We start from the raw sequence: 21,348 nt of genomic DNA on the forward strand, positions 1-21,348 counted from the left end.
GCAGGCGATTTGAAAAAAACTGAGGCAGTTTTTGATAAGGGGCACTCACCTTCTTCGCCTGCCGACCATGACACGCTTCCACGAGTACAAACCCATCCTGCGGCTGCGATAAACAACTCCCGACAACACTAAACAACCCCCAAAGCCCCGCCCTTATCCTGCCACCATCTGCATCCATCTCTAATGACCCATTTTCACGCAACCTGTCCCCTGGCCCATTGCGTGATTTAGGGCCTAAATTTATTAAAACTTAAAATGATTGATATTTGTCAAGGGTATACTAGAAGATCTAAGATGGGAATCCTTAGACACAAGGCAAATCAAAATGTGGCTTTATTACTAATTGTATTGGATAATATATTTGAGAATTAAATAGACACATGGGAACTCCATCGAGAAGTTAATTAATGCATGAAATGAAGCATTGAGTAATTCATAATCAATCAAAAGATAAAAATTTTACCGGCCAGGTCATGAAAACCATCAACTCACATTTTTCGGAACTTATGGTCAATCATTTCATGGATTTCCATTCCCGATGAACTTAGCGTACTTCCCCCGCAATGCACTAAATGATTTAAGCATGAGGAAAGTCGTTCTCAACGGGAATTCCCATATCATCTGATCAAAATCCAGACTTTTTCAATAAATTCGGCCCTTCTCTCCACTCTTTTCTAAAGGAATTTGAAAAAAACCTAGTTTTTCAACAGAAATATTTCAGCGATGGAGTGTGGTCTACCAAAGTGATTCGTGATGCAAGCTGTCAAAACAGGAATGATTCTCATTACTGGTCCGTGATAAGAAATATAATGACGCATGGAAGTAGAATTCACGTGTTCAGAGAGCTGCTTTTTCTCGCTCAAACCTTTCGAAGACTTAGATAGTATACACAGTTCGCGAGGTTTACCGCAATGTAGCCATGCATAAGTATCGCGAGTAGAAATCCGCGATCTAGAAGGGGACCTGAGAATAATAAACGGAAATTTTTAAGGCAATAGGAGATTGGTTTTCAAAACATTCAATTTAATTCCAAATCATTTTAAATCGTGGAAAAAATCTTATCGTCTGTTTCCGTCCAAATTAATATAGTATGTAAAGGTAAAATGTAGTAAATAAAGAGTGACTCATTACGATCCAACAGTACGAATACGACACGTCAAGGTCTAAATGGACGTTGACGTGACATAATTCTGCTGTCGGTAGCAGTTATCATTGTTCCCGGTGGGGTCACCAATGCCCGAAATATCGAGGAATAGTATCCAGCCAAAGGGTTGGCCATGTATCATCGTGGATCGACCGCAATAGATTCTTGTCTCATTGAAGAGGGGGGGCCAACGAAGTAATAAAAATGAGATATAAAAAATATGCATATGTATACTAATACAGAGGAAAACGACAGAAAATATCTCAATTATCTTTTCTTGAAAATAATGAGGATGAATAATTACCTAAAAATAAGCCTAGAACCTACAGATATTCACTGTTTACTGGGGGAGAGGTCGAACTTAGAACTTGGCAGTGGGAGAGGCAAGGTCTACGCAGTTGTCATCACACTAAATCAAAGCACACAGGACCACAAAGAAAGATACTGAAAAGAACGAAATGGTTATAGTAGGGGGAAGAATCACTAGTTCGAGTTGAGGATTTGAAAGTCGGATAGTAACAAAAAGAGTTGGAGAAGTCCATCCATATACGAGGGCTGCCGAGAAAGTAACTTAGGTTTGCGCGTGGCGAGCGAAGTAGTGGGAGGAACCGAATGTTTGTTGTATTGACACACACACACACACACACACACACACACACACACACTAAGGCTTGTCGTAGTTGCTCTGTAGGAACCAAATGTGATGAGTGACAACAATTGTGCGTCAGTGTTGCCGTTCGTTTAAGAGTGAACATACTCGTAAATGTCCATGATGACGACAGACGTGGCCGCTCGTCTGTGGTGAACAATGAACTGCTCCAAACAGCACGGACGGATGGCCAGTTACTGAACATCATGGACACTTCCTCGTTTACTCCTAAACTAACAACAACACTGACGCACTAAACTGTCTCTCATCACTTAATCGGTGCAAAGCACAAATTTCCCGATGAATGTCAGCAGCTTTCAAGTTTATTGCCAGTAAAAACCTTATCACTAAACGGATTTTATATTTGGTGGGATTCCAATGGTACGGTTCATTTTGACTCGCTAATGTAAACAAACGACATGTGGCGCGGCCTTCCAAATACTGCAGCTCGAGGCGTAATGCCATGGTGTGTGTGTGTGCGTCAATCAGCAAACATTCGGCTCCTCCCACTACTTCGCTAGCTACACGCAAACGTAAGGTACTTTCTGGACAGCCCTCGTAAATAGGTTTGTATGAAGTTATATGGAATGAGAACGACGACCACTTAAGCCATAGTTATAATACATATTATTGCGAATGAAAGGAGAGACATCTTGGTGTGGCCTTAAAATTGAATAAAAAGTTGGGAGAAGAACACTAATCCCCTAGAGCACGTTAGCGGCAGTATTATCAATGATAAAACTAATAAAAAATTACTTATTCAAAAATTTTCGTTAAAACACGGATGCATGTTCTGACAAGTAGTCCAGAAGTAAGGAGTAGATAAGTGTATATGCATTTTCAATTGGGTGAAATAATTAAGAGCGTTCACTGCGCATTTTATGGTGATGGGAATTAGAAGGTACTGGCGGTTGAAAGGAGAAATGGGAGTCACGTAAAAGAATATGATTCATAAACAAGTATTTACCACGGCGACAAAACAATGTTGACCATTAGTTTTGCTATAGAATGAGGTTCAAAAATACAAATTTGTTTAAACACCATCATAGGCAAATGCACATGGAAAATGCCGGGAAATGAGCAGGTTCAAAAAGAACTATCTTTTGGTTAGACATGATTTAACAATGCCATCAGCAATTTTCCTAGCCTACTAGAGGCTGCCACAAATTTGGATTAAATTTACTACTCATAGAATTCAAGTAAAAATTCAAGAGACGAGGAAATGAGGGACCTTTAATCGGAATAATAAGGTAGGAAGACTGAGGATTTACACAAAATATATCAATGAGGGCAAAAGGGTAAAAACAAAGAAAAGTGAAAACCCTGGGTAACGTGGAAACCCTGTAAAATAAATATTTCCCGGAGGTAAACTTACAAAAAATTCTATCGTCCACATGAGATATGATAGAGGATTTATTTATGGAACTGTAGAGTTTCAGGGCGGGCGGGAGAAAACGTGGGACTGCATAGTAGAGGCTCTTGCAGAATTACTCAACCGTTTAGAAAATAAACATTTTATTTTCGTGAATATTTATAAAAGTATGCCGTATGTGGAGGAAAGATTTTCAATATAAAAGTTTAGGTCAAAATTTATTACTGACTAGATAAGGATAAAAAGCCATAATATGCAAAGACTATAGGATCATAATTTCCATATCGTGAATGGTTAAGATAGTGCCATGAATGACCATGAAGCGGTTAGAAAATATCGTTACATTCTATTGAACTTAAAATTAAACCACTTGGCTTTTCCACATAAAACAATTTTATTATACGACCTAGGTTTCGTTATGGTTTAACATCATCAGGTAAACATACTAGTCAAACACTGTATATATAGCTCTGGACGGGGGGGAAGACGAGGGAGGGAGGAAAGCAAGGATTGGTTGAGGCAGGAAGAGGGGGCGGAGGAATGTTAACATTGATAAATTAGCAGGCTGGGAGAAGGAATTAATACATTTTTGAAAAAAATATAAAACAAAAAATATACATTGTTGAAAAAAGTTTTGCTTGGCGTCGATTATTTGGCAGAGGAGTGGGGGAATGGGTAATGCAAACGGCACTGGGTAATTAGGTGAGTAAGTACGGCAGGCTGGGAGGGGTTACTACATTGTTGAAAAGGTTTTGTTTGGTGTCAGTTTAGTTGGCAGATGGGCGAGGAAAATACAATAACGGGGAACGCGAAGGGTAAAGAAATTCGTTGGTCAAAACATCTCCTCCGTAATCCATGTGCTGAAGTATTTCTAATTGCTCCAGCACATCGAGGCGGTGACCTTTCTTCTCAAAGTGCAGGATTTCGGGGATGAAATCGCTGATGTGACCTCAGTCTCTCAGATGTTTGGCGAAGAGTGACGTTAGGATGTTTTTTCTAAAGCATGCTCGGTGCTCCTTTATTCTCGTCTCAAATCTCAAAATAAAGAATAAAGGAACGAAAAAGAGTGTATTTTACTACATAAATTGTAGTAAAATCCGCAATATTTCAGTCATCAATTTTAGCAAACATCTCAGGCTGAAATGGTTATAATGCCTTAAATGGATGACGAGTGACAGCTGAGGACATTGGTGACCGATAGGAATTTAATAAGGGGAAGATGGCGGAGGAAAATTGTTCGGGAAATGCTTAATAAAACTTTAACTCGAAGGCACAAATCCCCCAAAGCAGATGCAAAAAATGTATAGTATAATTAAACTAAACTTCGGGGAAAGGACAAGAATTAAGCGAAGCAGGATACGTTCAAGTTCTGAAGACGTGATACAAATCAAGCGAAATTGTACGTGGAATTTGTGTCTTGGAGAGGCAGAGGCCATCCATGACCAAGTGTATGGAGATGTTAAATTTGCTAGAAAAACTTGGAATTCATTGAAACAGCAAAAAGGCAGTTACCGTCATAAGAACCAAGCCGCTACAGAGGAATGAGAGATGGAGGACAAATTAAAGTTAAAATATATAGACGAGTTTGATAAAGGTAAAAATGTTCATCAGCAAAAGTTCAACATTCACAGGGAAGATGCAACAATAGAAGAAAGGACTGGAAATGGGATTCAGGTGAGCACGGACATTACATGAAAATTAAAAGCAAGGAATCTAAACGCTTGATATGCAGCCGAGAGAAAGCAGCCGTTGCACTCCAAAGAGAGAAATCATAAGAACAAGAGACATACGTTAGATGGAAGCATAACATGAGAATGATGCAGTGAATATTAAGCGCATAATTTATCAAGCTAAAAATATCTAATGAATTCGAGGCAATTACAAACGTCCACGAGGAAAGTCGCGAATAAGGATACAGTAGGTTAAAACATTCGTATGGAGTGTGACGCACCCCGGATCAGAAAGTAACACTCGAAGAAGCAGAATCGACGAGAATAGGAGCCACTGAAACCTGGCACTGGAGACGGAAGCTGAAGTCCAAATAGACAACGAAAAATTACAAAAGAGGAAGCAATTGCTTATAGACACCTTGAAGAAGCATACAGAAGAAAAGAGTACAAATGTATCACTATAGAAAATAACATAATGGGAAGAGTTAACCCCAGCCGTACTCATAACTTCCCATTATATTCATACGGCCGTAGTTACCGTTCGCTTTGTACATAGAAAAGAACAATCATTGGGCATAATTTGTGAAAAAGTACGTCAGGACGAAAGAAACGGTAAAATAAAATACGAAGGCTCACCTAAAAGACCAAGGGGCAAATATGTAGACCAAATGAACTTAAACGTAAAAATAAAGGGCTATTAAAGAGCGAGAGAATCAGCATTGAGCAAGGGAAAACTGCTTTCAGCCGATATTAATAATTACGGGATTCATCAATCCAAGGACTGGTTTGAAGCAGCTCTCCAGACTATTCTGTTCCCTACCAATCTCTTCATTCCCTCACAGCTCCTTAAACCGACATTTTCCATGAATTCGTTCTAATATCCTTGGCTCTAATCAGTAATTTTTTCCCTCCATGTAACTCTTCCGTCGGCTATCGTGCCTCAGGATACTTTCAATCAATTTTCTTCTTCTCCTAGTAAGTAGAATTGTCCACTCATCGAAGCATTTCTTCATTTCTTGCTTCATTTTATTTTCATAAATATTGTAGTATAAAATATCTATCACCCCCAATCTTCCTTTCTCAGCTACTCCTATCGTCCAAGCCTAAGGTTTAACGAATTGCTTCCTAGAAGTAGTATTTAGGGGAGGCGACCGACAGCTGAGGTCATTTACGCCATAGTGGAAGGACAGGAAAGGAAGGATGAAGGGTGGAGAGAAACCCGGCGTCGGCATTAGCCTACTCTTTACGAAAGGCGCCAAGGGGTCCGCAGTTTAACGTCCCATCCGACGGACGGCGTATTCACTCAAAACGCCCTCCATAAAGCACCTCAAGTAGGGATCGAGATACCACTGAAAATATTCAACAACTCCGGGATTTGAACCCGGTCCCTCTGGGTGGGAAGCCAGTGAATTGCTTCCTAATGTCGACGTCAGGGCTATTTATCGTTAGCAATTGTTTATAATGATAGGAAGACTTACTTCTTCGCAATTCCTATTATGTTCACTACGTATCAATCGATTCCTACTTCCATCGCTTGTAATCCTACTGCCTAAATAGCAAAACGCTTTCATTTGTTCCGGCATGTTTTTCTCTAGTCTTAATTCGAGATTTTTTCCTTATTCCGACCGCAGACCATTACCTTAGTTTTAATATTCGATTCTCTTACAATTCCATGCTTTCATGTAATTTTTTATAGCGGCTAACATTCCACTCAGTTCTTCTTTCTTCTTTGCAAGTACGTATAAGCTATTTCGTCCGCAAATCATAACATACGTATCCCGTAAATTCGTACGCCACCACTTTTTTCCCTTGACCGCATTAATTAGCTACTATATATACATTCACACGTTAAATGTAAATGGCAATAATAAGCATTCTTGCTGTGCTTCTTTTTTTATTTTAGCTTCTTCCCTACTTTTACCACATCTAACCATGCGTGCTCTCTACATAGAGCGAGTATCTATCTCCTATCATCCCGATTTCATTTATGGGACATCCAATTCCAGCCCACGCTGGCAAAAGTTTTCCCATTGAAATAATAAGGAATCAGCAGAAGATACAACGCAGTATTCATAAAACATCTATCGATACCAATGCATCCCTTAAAGAGCAGGAAATATTCTGCCGTAGCAATCAAGAGACTGAAGTAACGATAAAAGGATTTACGGTCATGGAAAAAAGGTTTATATCAGGTGAAAGATATAATGTAATAATAATAATGACCATGTCATTACATCAGGAAAAAAAGGAACATCGATTTCCTTTCATTCTTTTTCCAACCCTTACGGAATATTTTAACTCGCGTAAAATTTAACCAAATTGTATGAGACAACCTTAACGCATGGCTATCCAATTAATTTAACATTTTAGGCACAGTTGCCAGGGCCTGCAGAAACGAAAAAAAATATTACGAGTGAGGGGAAAAATCCAAATAAAATTTAATCTAGATTTGTAATCCCAAAAGATGCAAATGGCATTTCTTTAAAACATAAAAAGGTTTATTAATGATGAATTAATAATCAGTGCCGTGGCAAAGAGGTCCTCAGGTCTATGAAAACCTACACCGGGGTCCTCTGTCAAAGTACAAGTGTTTTAACTACATGTTCGTAGCGTGGTTTCAGTGAAGCCACAGTGCTCGTCGTTCTGCACCTTAGGGCAGCAGTGTCGAGGAAGTGAGTTTGAGACTAAAGCCGAGATGGGGCGATGGGCATTATGCTTACACTTCGCACTATCGCTGAGTAATTCCTTATTCAATGGCACTAACTAAGAAGTCAGCAAGGGTGATCTGAAACTTTAAAATGAAATAAACGGCTTGTAAGGGTGAGCGATTACAACTTCCTTTTCTGCTCTTTCATATAATAACTACCTCGCACCCTGAAAATAAAGCCTTATTCCAGCACGAATTTCGCAGAGAGAGAATTAAAATTATCGTAATTTTGTAAAAAGGCTTTCTGTAAAATTTGAAGATAAATACTAAATAAATAAATTCTGTAAAAAGGCAGCATTTATTGTGTACACGTGTATGCAGAAAATTTATACGTGCAACACTCATAGGAAATCGAACATGTACGTAGATTTATTAAATTAAAAATTGAACATTTTACAAATATTTGCTTAACTTTCATTGCTATTCATTTCAAGATGTTTACTGTTTTAATTTCTGGAAACCTTAGCTGACGTTAAGTCACACATTTAAATTAGACTATCGGATGAAAAATTACAGTTTTGGTCCTTCACTATGTTTGGTTTCTTACAGTTATTGATATTTCTACCTATGCACTATACTAACTGGCGATAATCTTGCCTTGTCAGCACACTTAATATAACCTATTTAAATAAAAATCGAAAAAATGGATGAGATTTAACAGAAAAAAAACTTTAAATGTAATTCCAATGAATTCGATTTACATAATAAAAATTAACATTTTTTGAATACTATAATAATAATGAACCAATGATGACAAATTATTTGAATATTGTGACGGAGATGAAATGCCCAACAAGGACCCAGAAGATCAAATAAATGTTTGATAGTTAAAATTTCAAAGAAAATTTAAAGCAAATTTATTGATGGATTCTTTTATAAATTAAATAGGAATTTTACAAGTTTTTATACTTAATTTATCACAGAGTTATTACGGGGAATGCATTCAAACTTAGATTATAATTTACATGAGAGCAATATTACTCGAAAAGCAACAGTTTTCGTTATGAAACATTTCCTTACTGAGAATTCATGGGAATCGACAAAAAACACTTTTAAAAGAGAGGATTAAAAATGATTCTATTTTATTTGAGTACGCAAATGATAACAGTCATCAATCGAAAAACAAAAAAAAGGGCCCCATTTGTGAAAAAGTTTCGTTAAATACTGACCAGTGAAAAAGACAACACTAGTCACAACAGCTAAACCTTAAATAAAAAAAGGAGAGCACTTTCTGGCAATCGGGAAACGCAGTGACCTGAGAAAAAAGTTAATGTTAGCAATGAGACGAGACTATTAGTTTTACAGCTGTATGGTTTCAGGCGAGAATAGAACAGGAACTGCTAGCTCTAATTACAGCTAATTATTCAACTGGGTGAAGTTCTTCCATATCCACACCTGATATCTCGCAAGAAAGTTTTTTCAGAACGTTTTTAGCATTACTTTCTCAAACGCACGAGCCCACGTAGTGCCATAGACAATCGTACTAAATTTTCAATGAGGTTACTCAGCTTAAACTGAAACCTGTCACTCACAACTCAATACGGCTTCCTTACTCAATAATTTCTCCACGCATTCACTCAACACCCGCTTCTCGCAACCTTGGCGAGTAAATAAGGCACCTAGACTATTGCTTGAATTCACCGAGTACCTTGGGAGGAAGTATACCAAACATGAGCCTCCGTGCTCTTACGGGCTGAGGTGTAAATATTCCGTCGGCGTGCCATATAAATCGCGTGATCTGTTCGCCCTTATGCAGCGAGGATGACCTCGGGAGTGATAGAAGCGTTTATTCAACCTGGCTTCGTCGCGAGAAGGTGCTGCTAGTCGCCGGCTATCCTGGAAAGGTTCTACGCAACGCCCAACAGGTGAAGTTCTCATCTGCTCCAATCAATGGGCATGAGTTTGACAAGGTCATAGTATTAAGGGTCATCATTTGTTCATCAGATCCTATCACATTCGACTGTAAGGTCCTTCTCGACTTGGAACGCAAAGCATGCTCACAGTCACTTCAATGAAGATGATACCTAACGGCATGGCCGATTAGAAGAGGAGCTACAAGCAGAATTGGTATGATTAAAAGCAAAAAAATAAAAGTATTTGTAAAGAATTGACAAATCATGTTGAGGCCCTTTGATTTTGCTAGTGGTATTGAACCCGAGAGCCAAAATCGAATTTGTTCAGCTCGGAAATCGAAAACTGTAGTCCGGCGTTTCTCAGGACGAACATAGTTCACGTGGATAACTGATCTTTTCCACTTGATATCAGGTGGAAAAGTGCTACGATCAGTTAGTTATTCATTATGTTCGACTTCCACCACATCACGCCTGAAGCTACTCAATGTTTCAGGTGCTTTCACGTCACGCGATTGAGGATGAGAAGAAAAAAGATTACCTACGCACGAACACACCAATGATGGGACAAATGTTTAGGCCAGACTAGGACTGTTAAAAACCATTTGAAATATGCGAGAAAGAAAATTACCTGCATTACGGAGTTTTAGGTGGTTTTTTATTTTATTTTACTATCGTCTAGTATTTAAAAACTGTACACAGAAATACAGGTTAGTGAGAAATAAGGTTTACCAGCACACTATCAGTGGCTACGGAATAATGCAATGAGAACTTGGGTACCCAGTCTTTATTCAAACGAATAAAAAGCAATACGTCCGTCGTAATTATTTAACCACTCAGTCAAAATCACATTATTAAGGCGGCTTCCTCAGCGTCTTAAATCTAATATTTTCCAGGATTTAATTGCTAGAGTTCCTTTCCAAGAATGTCCTTCATTACCATAATTAGTAGAGAAAAGACCTGCGATTAATAACCAAGTTGTCACAAAATATTTGGTTTTTCAAATGAAAAAAGAAGTAATATATGTAAATGTAGACAATCAAGTAGTAATAAAGGACACATCAACCGGAGTCATCAACTCAAAGATTGGTTCAATAGAGAGCGTGTAGCCCACCTAATACTAAGAGTAAACTCTGAGCAACATGTGCAAATTACATATCAGGGTAGGCAGGCCAGCTCCCTTCTTTGTGCCGTCTGTGGTTTCAATGGAAGATCTTGTACCCGAAAAATCACACAGATTGGGCGAAGAGTAGAGGGTGTCCAGAGGCGTCCCCGGGAGTCGAACCAGGCCCTTCCAGTCGGTATCCCAGAGCTCTACTCACTGGACTACCACTCCACGTTAAGCCTAATATTTCGAAAAAAAAACAATGTCCTGAAAACCGTAAATTCTGTCATTGTACGATAGCAAAAATCAACTTCGTCCGAAAACTGAAGTACAGGAAGCCGGAAAAACTGACGTCAACGCAACGAAATGACAACGATGATTACGGTACCAAAGGTACAATGACCAGTAATGCGTGGCGAGGTGATAAATCGAAGGAAATTGAATTACCAACAACCGGAATTAATCTGAGGAATTCAGGAAAACATTGCCGAATATTTAAAATGCAAGCTCCTACGTTAATAACATTTGTGATCACACTCATTGAAATAAAGTCTTGAAGAAATTAAGAGATTATTCTGCTTTTTTTCGCACTCTTTATATTTTAAAGGGGCCACCGGGCAGCAATAGTATGGATTTAAGATATTTTGCAGCAGTCTAACGACCAAAGACATGTTATAATTGTACCCATGAAATTATTACACAATGATATGATATTTCAAGGAGATTAGTACTAAAATGCAATATTTCACATAACCATGCATATTATTTTCTCATTCTTAAAATCTTCCTATTTTCCACCTATTTTCATGCCATTCAAAACGTCTTTTTCTCCATCCTACTTGAACTTCAACAAAAGAAACAATGTATTCTATTGTTTCAGGCTTCACTTCGTGGAAGTAATTGATATCCATTGTTGAAATAGAAAGAAAGACTCGTACTTTTCCACAGATTTTATTATACGGCACGACGCGTTTCACCGACTTGCGGCATCATCAGGTACCTGATGATGGCGCAAGTCGGTGAAACGCGTCGTGCCGTATAATAAAATCTGTGGAAAAGTACGAGTCTTTCTTTCTATTTCAACAATGGAAAAGAAACAATGATTTATTCAGGAGTACTCTACATCCCTATTTTAAAGTCCTGAAATTTTAGGAAAAACACCATGTATACCAAGCAAATTAACTCTTCTAAATTATGGAATCCCTACTTTGATAGCTAAATTTGATTGAAACTAATGATGAATTAACAACTGAATAGGGAATATATCACCGAATGAAACAAACTTAAGAGTCCAGGACTTTTTTATAAATTTTCCACACAAATACCTCGAAGAAGAATTATACAATGCCTATACTGCAATCGCAAGTTATGTGATTTAATACAATTACTGGCGGAACACGATCGTACCGCTGGTGAAGAAGTAAACTTTAAATTTCTAAGAAAAACCATGAAATAAAATATTTTCTTAAATTTCAATTTTGTTTTTATAAGCCATTTTTATTTTTGTACAAATATAATTTCTTTAATTCCTTTTCCTCGAAAGTAATTTATGCAGTCAGTTTACATTATTTTTGTGATCTCTTAAAAAGATTCCGAGCCACGTATATGTGTAGTTTGCGATTAATTAAACTAGAAGTAGCTTTCGAACCGCGGATTTTTAATTTTTATAATACTAGTGTAGAACGGTAAGAAACTGTCAACTATATTTTCTGCAACAGTTATCACAGTATGCGCACTCAATTCAAGATAAAGGAGATATTTGCAAAAATCTGAATCAATCGAATGGATTAGATGTTTTGAGTGAAGACGAATTACTACAAAATATGGGGATTCCTTTGGAAGAAAACACTTGTATGATTTTTTAAATGAAAAAATATAAACTATTCCGACGAATGCTTCGGAAATCATAAAATAAGAAGAAACAAAATATCGCAAATTATGCTCGAAAGGTTGCATTGATCACATTTGGTTGAAATTGCATTTAAGTCGGCGCACTTTGAGGGAATGTACGTCGGGCTTCTTCCGGTTGAGGTCTTGCACAAAGATGAAGCGATGAATAATGAATATTCTGTCACTGTTCTCCGAATTTCGTGCAACGGCACTCAAAAGACGCGAATACTGTTGTTACCACGAATCAAAGGGGCGGCGCCACAAGAGCCATGATAGCACCCTTTGCCGAGATGGAGATCATGTACGCACGAAGAATCTGTGATCGCGCCCAGGGGTCATTCCCTTTGACTAGGGTCATTCATACCACAGTTGATGAACATCACCGACAAAACTTCACCCGGATCACCGACGGCAATCCTGCAACCGGGAAGTGAAGTTCCTCCACCCAGTTTTGGCGATGGGTGTGGAAAACATTTTTTGGCACGCTAAACGCAATTTCTAATTAGTCAGTGGAGAACGAGTTCGAGGGTTTTTAGCGAAACGTATACGACAGGATCGTGAATTATGGAGAGGGAACATCATGGATGCCGCGTGTTTTATGTTATACTAACGGATAATATTTAGTCACACGATATACTCTCATGCGACTCTATTCTCTTAAGTTTATTTGGTTGAGAGGATTTCCTGTTTTATTTTTTTTAATGAGAAATTTCTGTTTCTGATAAGCAATTACGTCTTATCGTTAGTGTAAAGATGCTATGGGTAAGCGAAGATGTATTTGTCTAGGCCGCCGATAGAGGACGAGCGGCCAGATAAAACGCAAACTGCCTGCGCTGGTTATTTTCATCGAAGATTATAATATGTATGAAAAATGTGGTATGCGACGATTTTCATTACACAACTCGCTCAATGTAGGTTAATTGATAAATATCTTGTGCAGTCCTCATTAACAACCAACCAACGCAAAGATGCGTAGGTCAATAAATACTTGTGAGTAGATAAAAGGACCCATACGACCCACCGCGCTAGGCCGTAGTGGATCACGATTAGAGACAGAACACATGATACATAAGTTTTTTATTCTTTGAACCCAAAATAATCACCGAGTAACAAAATGTTTAATATCTACGTTTCCTCATGACGATGTATATCACGTTTCGGTTGTGTCTGCCCCTTACGAATTTAATGGTTCCCATAGCACATACGCTTTTACGTAAGGGTATATACGTTAGACACCTTTTTCGCCTTTTTTATCAAAAACTTGTCTCAAAAAGGAAAAATATGAAATTTAGTAGATAATAGGTGAAAGATTCAGTACTGAATATTTATGAAGCTGCTTAATGCTTTTAAATCGCTTCAATAATTGTCTAATAGACAACATACTGCTACAAATCGTATTATTCAGTGTCATTCACAAAAATGGTGGAAACAGAACATCACTTATTCATAATTCTCGTCAATTCGGCTGCAGCTGATGGCGAAAATTAGTTAATATTTATTCATTTCCTCCGAATAACTTAACGAAGCAAAACATAGCGATATTCCTGGTTGTGCGGAATTCTCCTCCCCATCCTCGGTCGGCGTATTTCATATAAATAATGAATTTAAGAAGATTAAAAAGAGACGAAATCCATGATCCATAACATCATGAAAACACGTGTGTTACATAACGAACAACGTCATAACGTGTAAACAGCTGTTTAAGAAATTGAACACATAGACGCTATAATGGGAGGTGATGAGATAAAACCACCTCCCAAGGCGTGGCGTCTTTACCACTTCGTTTGAGGCGAAGAACACCACCTCTCGGGACAATAGAACCCGAACGGTGGTGATACGTGAAGTTATATCACCACCTCATCACCAGTGATAAAAAGCTACAGAATACGACCCCGGAAACCGAAGCTTCGACTTTCATAAGCATTTATATAGGGGGTCAAACTCTATGATAAGTAACATTCAATAAGGGTTGTTTTGGACGGAGGGTGACTCACTTCTCTCAGGACGGTGTCTTGTTTCTTCGTGGACAGATTCAGATACCGCTCCTGACTTTGGCAGAACTTGGAAGTTTGTTTCTCGAACTTTTTCTTACCCTCCTGAAAAACAGAAATAGAACGGAATGAGAATAGGTCCGGTTGTTCCCTACCATCGGCGGGAAATCGGCACCAAAAAAGGATGAGGACGAGGGAGAATTGATTTTGGATAAGATTTGGTCACTCCGAGGGAAAGGCACCGAAGTGCCAACAGTTTCACATCCTATCCGATAGATTGAGGTTTTGTAAGCGCTCACCACACGGCATCCAAACTGGTATTGCGCGCTGTTCGAGCCCTCGAAAGAGAGTTTCCCGAAGAAGAGGTTGAATTTTAGGTTGTGATTTTAATTTTCCCTCAGTAAACTCCTTGTTAAATTCAGCAATTTTCGATTCATCAAGGCTTCCAATGGCAATAACAACTGGATTTAATATGGAATTGTCGAAAGGAATCAGGCCCTGGATTTGAACCCGGGACCCTCGGGACAGGCGGCTGAACTCTCTTTCCATAAAACCACCATTCACTGTAATTTTAATTGTACAACAATAAATTCAATTTATCATTGTATTTTTCTCCCACAAATGTCCTGATGTCCCCTGGGACCACCTATCACGGTGGGCCGGTTTGTGTTCTCCCATGACCTGGCAACCAATACTGACAGAAGCTAAAACTCCTGGGCCACCCAAGCCAGACAAGGAGTGCTCTCCGGTCCTCCAAGATAGGGGCTAAGCATAGGACTGGTGCTCGTCATAAACAATAACACTCATAAGCAATTCGGAAAGACCAACGATATTAACTACAATAGAAAACGAAAGAACAAACGAGTTAGAATAGCGGATACATTGAATAATGCGAAATGAAATGTCTGAGGATTCACTGGGAGAGAAATCGAATTTTAAAAGCAATGAAAACTCAATCTATTTGAGAGCCTAACAATATCATAAAGAAAAAGATGCCAAAGACATGGGAGATTACTCAACGTTCAGGTTGAACCAAAATGAAAGAGCACGCGGCGGAGTACTATTTTGGTAGTTCACATATAGAAAAATAAATTTAAAAAGATTAATTTATTAATGAACGAATAGTTAAGGTAAGATGTAAAATAGATAAGAAAGCAATACGCACGCACACCGAAGTATAGCCTACAAATTAAAGAAAAACTTAAACAAAATAGATAAAGAGACGACACAGATATATACTCTATTATAGATAATTTTGATATGACCTTGATACAGATTTGGAGGAAGAATGTAAAAATATTAGCATAGATGAACATTTAATTACCTCATGAGAATTAGAAAAATAATTGGGGTCAATAAGATTGGAGAGTTACCGGCCGCGATGGATCAACACAAAATTGGTTAAATAAACGATACCATAATTATGTCAAGATTTCTAAATATTCTCAATTGGCGTCGGACATATTGTAGCTTACCCAATGAGGGCAAACGCAAAAATAATACTTTTGTTTAAAAAGAGGGACAGAGGTAAATGCGAAAATTGTAGAGGTATTTACTGAATCCCAGCTATGAAACAATGAATAGACGAATGCTTCAAATCTCGGATAACCAATAGTTCGAAGAACAAACAGGCTTAGAAAGGGAAAAAATATAATGACGATTTATTTGTATTGAAAGAAAATTTTAGAGAAGTAGAGAACTCAACTGAGAAAGACTCCTGGTTTTCATTGATTATACAATTGCTTTGGAAAGAATAGACCAACAAAAACTATGGCATATAATGCAAAACAAATACTCTAAACATTTACAATTATGTACCAAAAATCCATATAACTATACAAGAACTATTACAGACAAATGGAAGTAACTAACACAAAAAATGCTAACAAAACAGAGAAAAAGACAAGGATGCAGCACATTCCCAACTCTGACTAACTAACATAAGCATAAATTATTTCACTACAAACAGGAAACTCACCGCAAACCCCGGAGTAAGAATTACACCAAAGGTAACAATAAATATTCAATAGCTCGCATTCAACGATGACCTGATTCCCATTCAAAAAAACAAAGGATCTACAAAGATCAGTCTTTCAAAATCATCAACGACAGAATTTTTAATCTCACTTTACCTCTCGCAAGAAAAGTAAAAACCAATTGTATTTTCAGGACGCGGACCGATGAGAACTAAATATACACAAAACAATTATAATATAGAAAAATGAAGTTTTCAGTATTTAGGAAATGTCACAACGTATGATAAAGAAAAATATCTAGAAAATAAATAACATTTCCTACGAACAATCTGCAGACAAATAAAAAATCAACAAAAGGAAAAGCGGCATAATTAAAATAGTACATTTATACAGCTATGGCTGCTCCAATCCTCCGATGAGATTCTGAATACAGAAAGGGAAACATGAAAGCGGCGTTCAAACAACAGAAATGCTATTTCTTAAATAATCAGTTGAAGGCGGTAAAATAAAAGACTTAAGGTACATACACATTAGGGAAGTACTTAAAATACGAAGCACACAGGAGTAAATAATAGAACACACGATACAATTGAGGCCCACAAAAAGGGATGGAAGATGGACGATACACAAAGGGGCACTTCCTTACCAAATCATAAACCTAGAGGTAAAAGAAAAGCGGGGGAATTAGGAAAAGATGATGGATCCAAAACAAAATATAATATATATAATATATATATATATTTATAAATATATATATTTATAATATATATATATATATATATTATTATTATTATTAGGTAATCTACCGGTTAAGGTAGGTTTTTCTCTGGACATAGCTAATAAATAAATATTTTGTGACTCCTAACAAAACACAAAATCCAGTCTCCTACTCTAAATCAGGTCCCTCTTCATCTCTAGGTACCTCCTTCCTCCCTTCATCCCCTCCAACATCCCTATCCTGTTCCTTCCGTTTCCTCGTTTGCCTAACATTCTCCCCTCTATTACAGTCTTCAAGACACCACTACCGGTCAATACCCCCTTCGTCAACTTTTCCTGCCTCCATAGGATTTCTCCCAACAAACCCATCTCTTGGCCCACCATACCATGTACTTCCTCATTTATTTTCTTCTCTGTCCATTTCACCTCCATTCTTCTCCACACCCACATTTCAAAAGCCTCCAGTCTACGTCTATCCTCCGGCTTCAACGACCACGTTTCCGCACCGTACATAGCTGCGCTCCATGTCAAAGTTTTTACGAGTCTTTTCTTAACATCATTACTCAACGTCCCCGTCATCAACTCCCTCCTCCTTGTGAAAGCCTCTTTACCTAGCGCAATTCTTCTCCTTACGTCCCTACAACATTGACCGTGTTGGTCCAAAACACTACCGAGATACGTAAACTGTTGTACCTGCAGTTCTACCGCGGCCGTCATCATCAGAGTGCCCTTCTCCGGGGAAGAAGGGCACTCTGATGCTAACCAGAATATAATCTAGCTGACACCTTTCTGAGTCATCTGGCATTTTCCATGCATACCTGCGTCTTTTGTGGTGTCTAAACCAAGTGTTGGTGATGACTAACCCCAGTCTCCTGCAGAACTCAACTGCTTTCTCCCCCCGGTCATTCCTCGTGCCTAAACCATAGTCCCCCACCTCATCACCATCTCTTCCTTCGCCTACCGTCGCATTCCAATCCCCCATCACTATCAAATGTTTCCCTTCGGGAACACACGCGATTATGTCCTCTAATTGATCGTATATCCTATCGACCTCTTCCTCTGTATGGTTGCTCGATGGCTTGCATACCTGAATAATAACCAAGTTCGTCGGTTCTGCTTTTATCTCTACTTGTAATAATCTATCCGTTACCTGCTCTATGTTGACTACGCTTCTTCCTACCTTTTTATTTCATACTATGGCAACCCCACGTTGGCTCTCGTCCCCGCCGCTGTATGTTATTCTATAATTATCACTCCAGTAATCCCCGTTATCCTTCCATCTCAGCTCTCATAGACCTAAAATATCTGTATTTCCCATTTACATCTCTCGCTTAATGTTCTTCAATTCAAACGATTTCAACTGAAAAACTCACTAAAAAATTCCGCAGGATGAAATTCTCTAAATTTTCTTCGTTTGAACAAATTACCTTCACCCTTTCAAATGGTGAGATGACCACATATCTGTGTCAGTTTTGCCTACGTGTAGTAAAATGAAAAAAACTGGAAAAGGTAGTTTTAACAATATAATTAGCGAATAATGAATAACTTATCGAAGCACTTTTCCACGTGCTTAAATCAGATCAGTTATTCATTGTGTTCGACTTCCACCACATCACGCCTGAAGCTACTCAATTTGCTTAAAGTTTGTGAATTATGACACCTTAAAATACCATAACAACTTTGTTGCTGGACGTTTCTACACTATACCATTTTCAAAAATATTACAAATACATACTACCTTGAACAAAAAGTTCCCGGAATAACCACCGTGTGGCGCTCCCATCGTTCCGATTTGAGTTCTGTTTTTTTTGTTAAATTGGTACATCTGTTGTTGATATTCCCTTTAAATCTTAGTGTCATAACTTGACATTTGCAAAAGTTACGTAGCCAAGAGTACATCTATCTCTGTGTGTGTTGGCGATTTTTTACAATTTCAGAAATGGATTTAAATTTGCAACAACGAACTTGTATTAAATTTTGCGTAAAAAACGGATTTAGTGGCGCACGGACGTTGGAAATGTTGGAAAAGTGTTTCGGCAACGATTCTCTAAAAAAAACGGTCGTTTACCAGTGGCACGAGCGGTTCAGAAGTGGTCGTGAGTCAATCGAAGATGATGAACGCAGTGGCAGACCATCGACATCGAAAGTCGGTGAAAAAATTGATAAAGTAAAAGAAATGTTGGTCAATAACCGCAAATTAACCATCAGAGAAATAGCGGAGGACTTGAACATTGCCTATGGATCCGCCCAAGACATTGTGGTTAATGATTTGGGTTTCCGTCGTGTAGCAGCAAAGTTGGTTCCAAAAGACCTCAATTTCATGCAAAAAAGAGACCGTGTTGACGTCGCAAAAGACATGATTTGCGAGGCTGAATCCGATCCCACATTCATCAAAAGGATCATCACTGGAGACGAGACGTGGGTTTATGAGTACGACACGCAATCCAGACATCAGGCAAGTGAATGGCGTTCACCAAATGAGCCGAGACCAAAAAAACCACGTCGTTTTCAGTCAAAAAAGAAGGCAATGCTGACGGTTTTCATGGATTACAACGGTGTAGTGCATCATGAATTTTTGCCAGAAGGCCAGACAGTAAACAAAGAGTATTATTTGGGCGTTATGAGACGTTTGCGTGAAGCAATTCGCCGAAAGAGACCAGAAATGTGGGCAGAAAACTCGTGGATTTTGCACTATGATAACGCACCGTCGCACAGTGCTATCATTATTCGTAATTTTTTGACGAAAAATGCAACAAATACCTTCCAACAGCCACCGAATTCACCTGATTTGGCTCCCTGTGACTTCTTTCTGTTCAATCGAGTTAAAAAACCATTACGGGGAACGCGTTTTAGCAGCCGAGAGGAAGTAATGGAAAAATCGCAGGAAGCGCTGATGGACATACCGAAAACCGACCGTAACTTTTGCAAATGTCAAGTTATGACACTAAGATTTAAAGGGAATATCAACAACAGATGTACCAATTTAACAAAAAAAACAGAACTCAAATCGGAACGATGGGAGCGCCACACGGTGGTTATTCCGGGAACTTTTTGATCAAGGTAGTATATGAATGGTAACTACGTGACATATTGAAAAATTCTCATCGGTATCTTGAAATCATTTCCAGTAGATTTATTGAGATCATCATTCAGATGAACTGATGATTATTACTCAATCATTGGTCCATATTTAGCGCTTTCCTAACTAATACCATTGGAGTGGAACATAAACATTAATAATAAACGGTAGCAGTAGTAGGTTTAGGGGAGGTGACCGACAGCTGAGGTCATTTGCACCATTAGGGATGGATAGGAAAGGATGAAGGGTGGAGAGAAACCCGGCGTCAGCATTAGCCTACTCCTAACGAAAGGCGCCAAGGGGTCCACAATTTCACGTCTTATCCGACGGACGGTGTTCTCACAAAGCACCTCAAGTAAGGATCGGAATATCATTGAAAATGATCTGTTGCACCCAGGATTCGAACCCGGGCCCTCTATGTGGGCATCAAGTATGGCTGAACCTGATATAAAACATTCTCACTTATGAAATATAAGAGATAGATTCCTATGAAAAAAGGAAAACAAAACTTGGGTAATTTTTTCTTGACCTACACTTTTAAGAAAAATGCCTATGCATTAAGTTTTAAAGTTCAACTGGCGATCACCGTTTTGAACATTTAATGGATAATAACCAAAGTAACCCACCCGAAGTTTGGTTTGATAGGTGAGTGACCTATTTTGTATAAGACGGGAGAAAAACGAACTTCCGGTAAGGGGAGCCAGTTCCTTTCCCTGAAATCGAAATGCATAGTCAATTGAGTGAGAAACTTGCGGAATAGCAGAGAACAAAATATTAGCAAAAATCACTATCGAAATATTAGCCGATTATTCAAGACAAAACAGGTCTCAACCAAAGGCAATAAACGTGAACATTATCTGAGTTTTTGCAGCGTGTTTTACATTCAATCTCTCAAAACCAAGGATTATGCACCTGCATTACTATTTCCTTTCAAATATTTTAACGTTTAGCACACGCGTTCAAATTTCTCGCCTAGTTATTCCGCTAGGTTTCTTCATCCCCAGTATTCAAACTATTTTTGCAGTGATACTTTCCCATTGAATTTCAATAGTTTGGAATTTGGCAAACTAAAATCGATGCATAGAACTTCTCAAGCATAACACATGGCACAGTTTTAATTTTAATTTAAATGGCACAAGATTCCGTCAATGAGCATCCTGTTTGACCAGTTACTGGAAATGCATCTTGTACCGCGTCC

General features: G+C 38.4%; 1 protein-coding gene across 1 annotated transcript in view; it reads right to left on the minus strand.

Moving 5' to 3' along the window:
* Nucleotides 1-21,348, minus strand: part of Graf (GTPase regulator associated with FAK) — a 101,757-nt gene that overhangs the window by 37,311 nt on the left and 43,098 nt on the right. The window contains exon 4 of the mRNA XM_071596399.1: nucleotides 14,382-14,483. Within this exon, the coding sequence (XP_071452500.1) occupies nucleotides 14,382-14,483 (102 nt within the window). The remainder of the gene's footprint in view (nucleotides 1-14,381; nucleotides 14,484-21,348) is intronic.

The sequence above is a fragment of the Hetaerina americana genome, unplaced genomic scaffold, assembly GCF_022747635.1.
Source record: "Hetaerina americana unplaced genomic scaffold, ioHetAmer1.1.p SCAF_8, whole genome shotgun sequence".
In the NCBI taxonomy this organism is placed as follows: domain Eukaryota; kingdom Metazoa; phylum Arthropoda; class Insecta; order Odonata; family Calopterygidae; genus Hetaerina; species Hetaerina americana.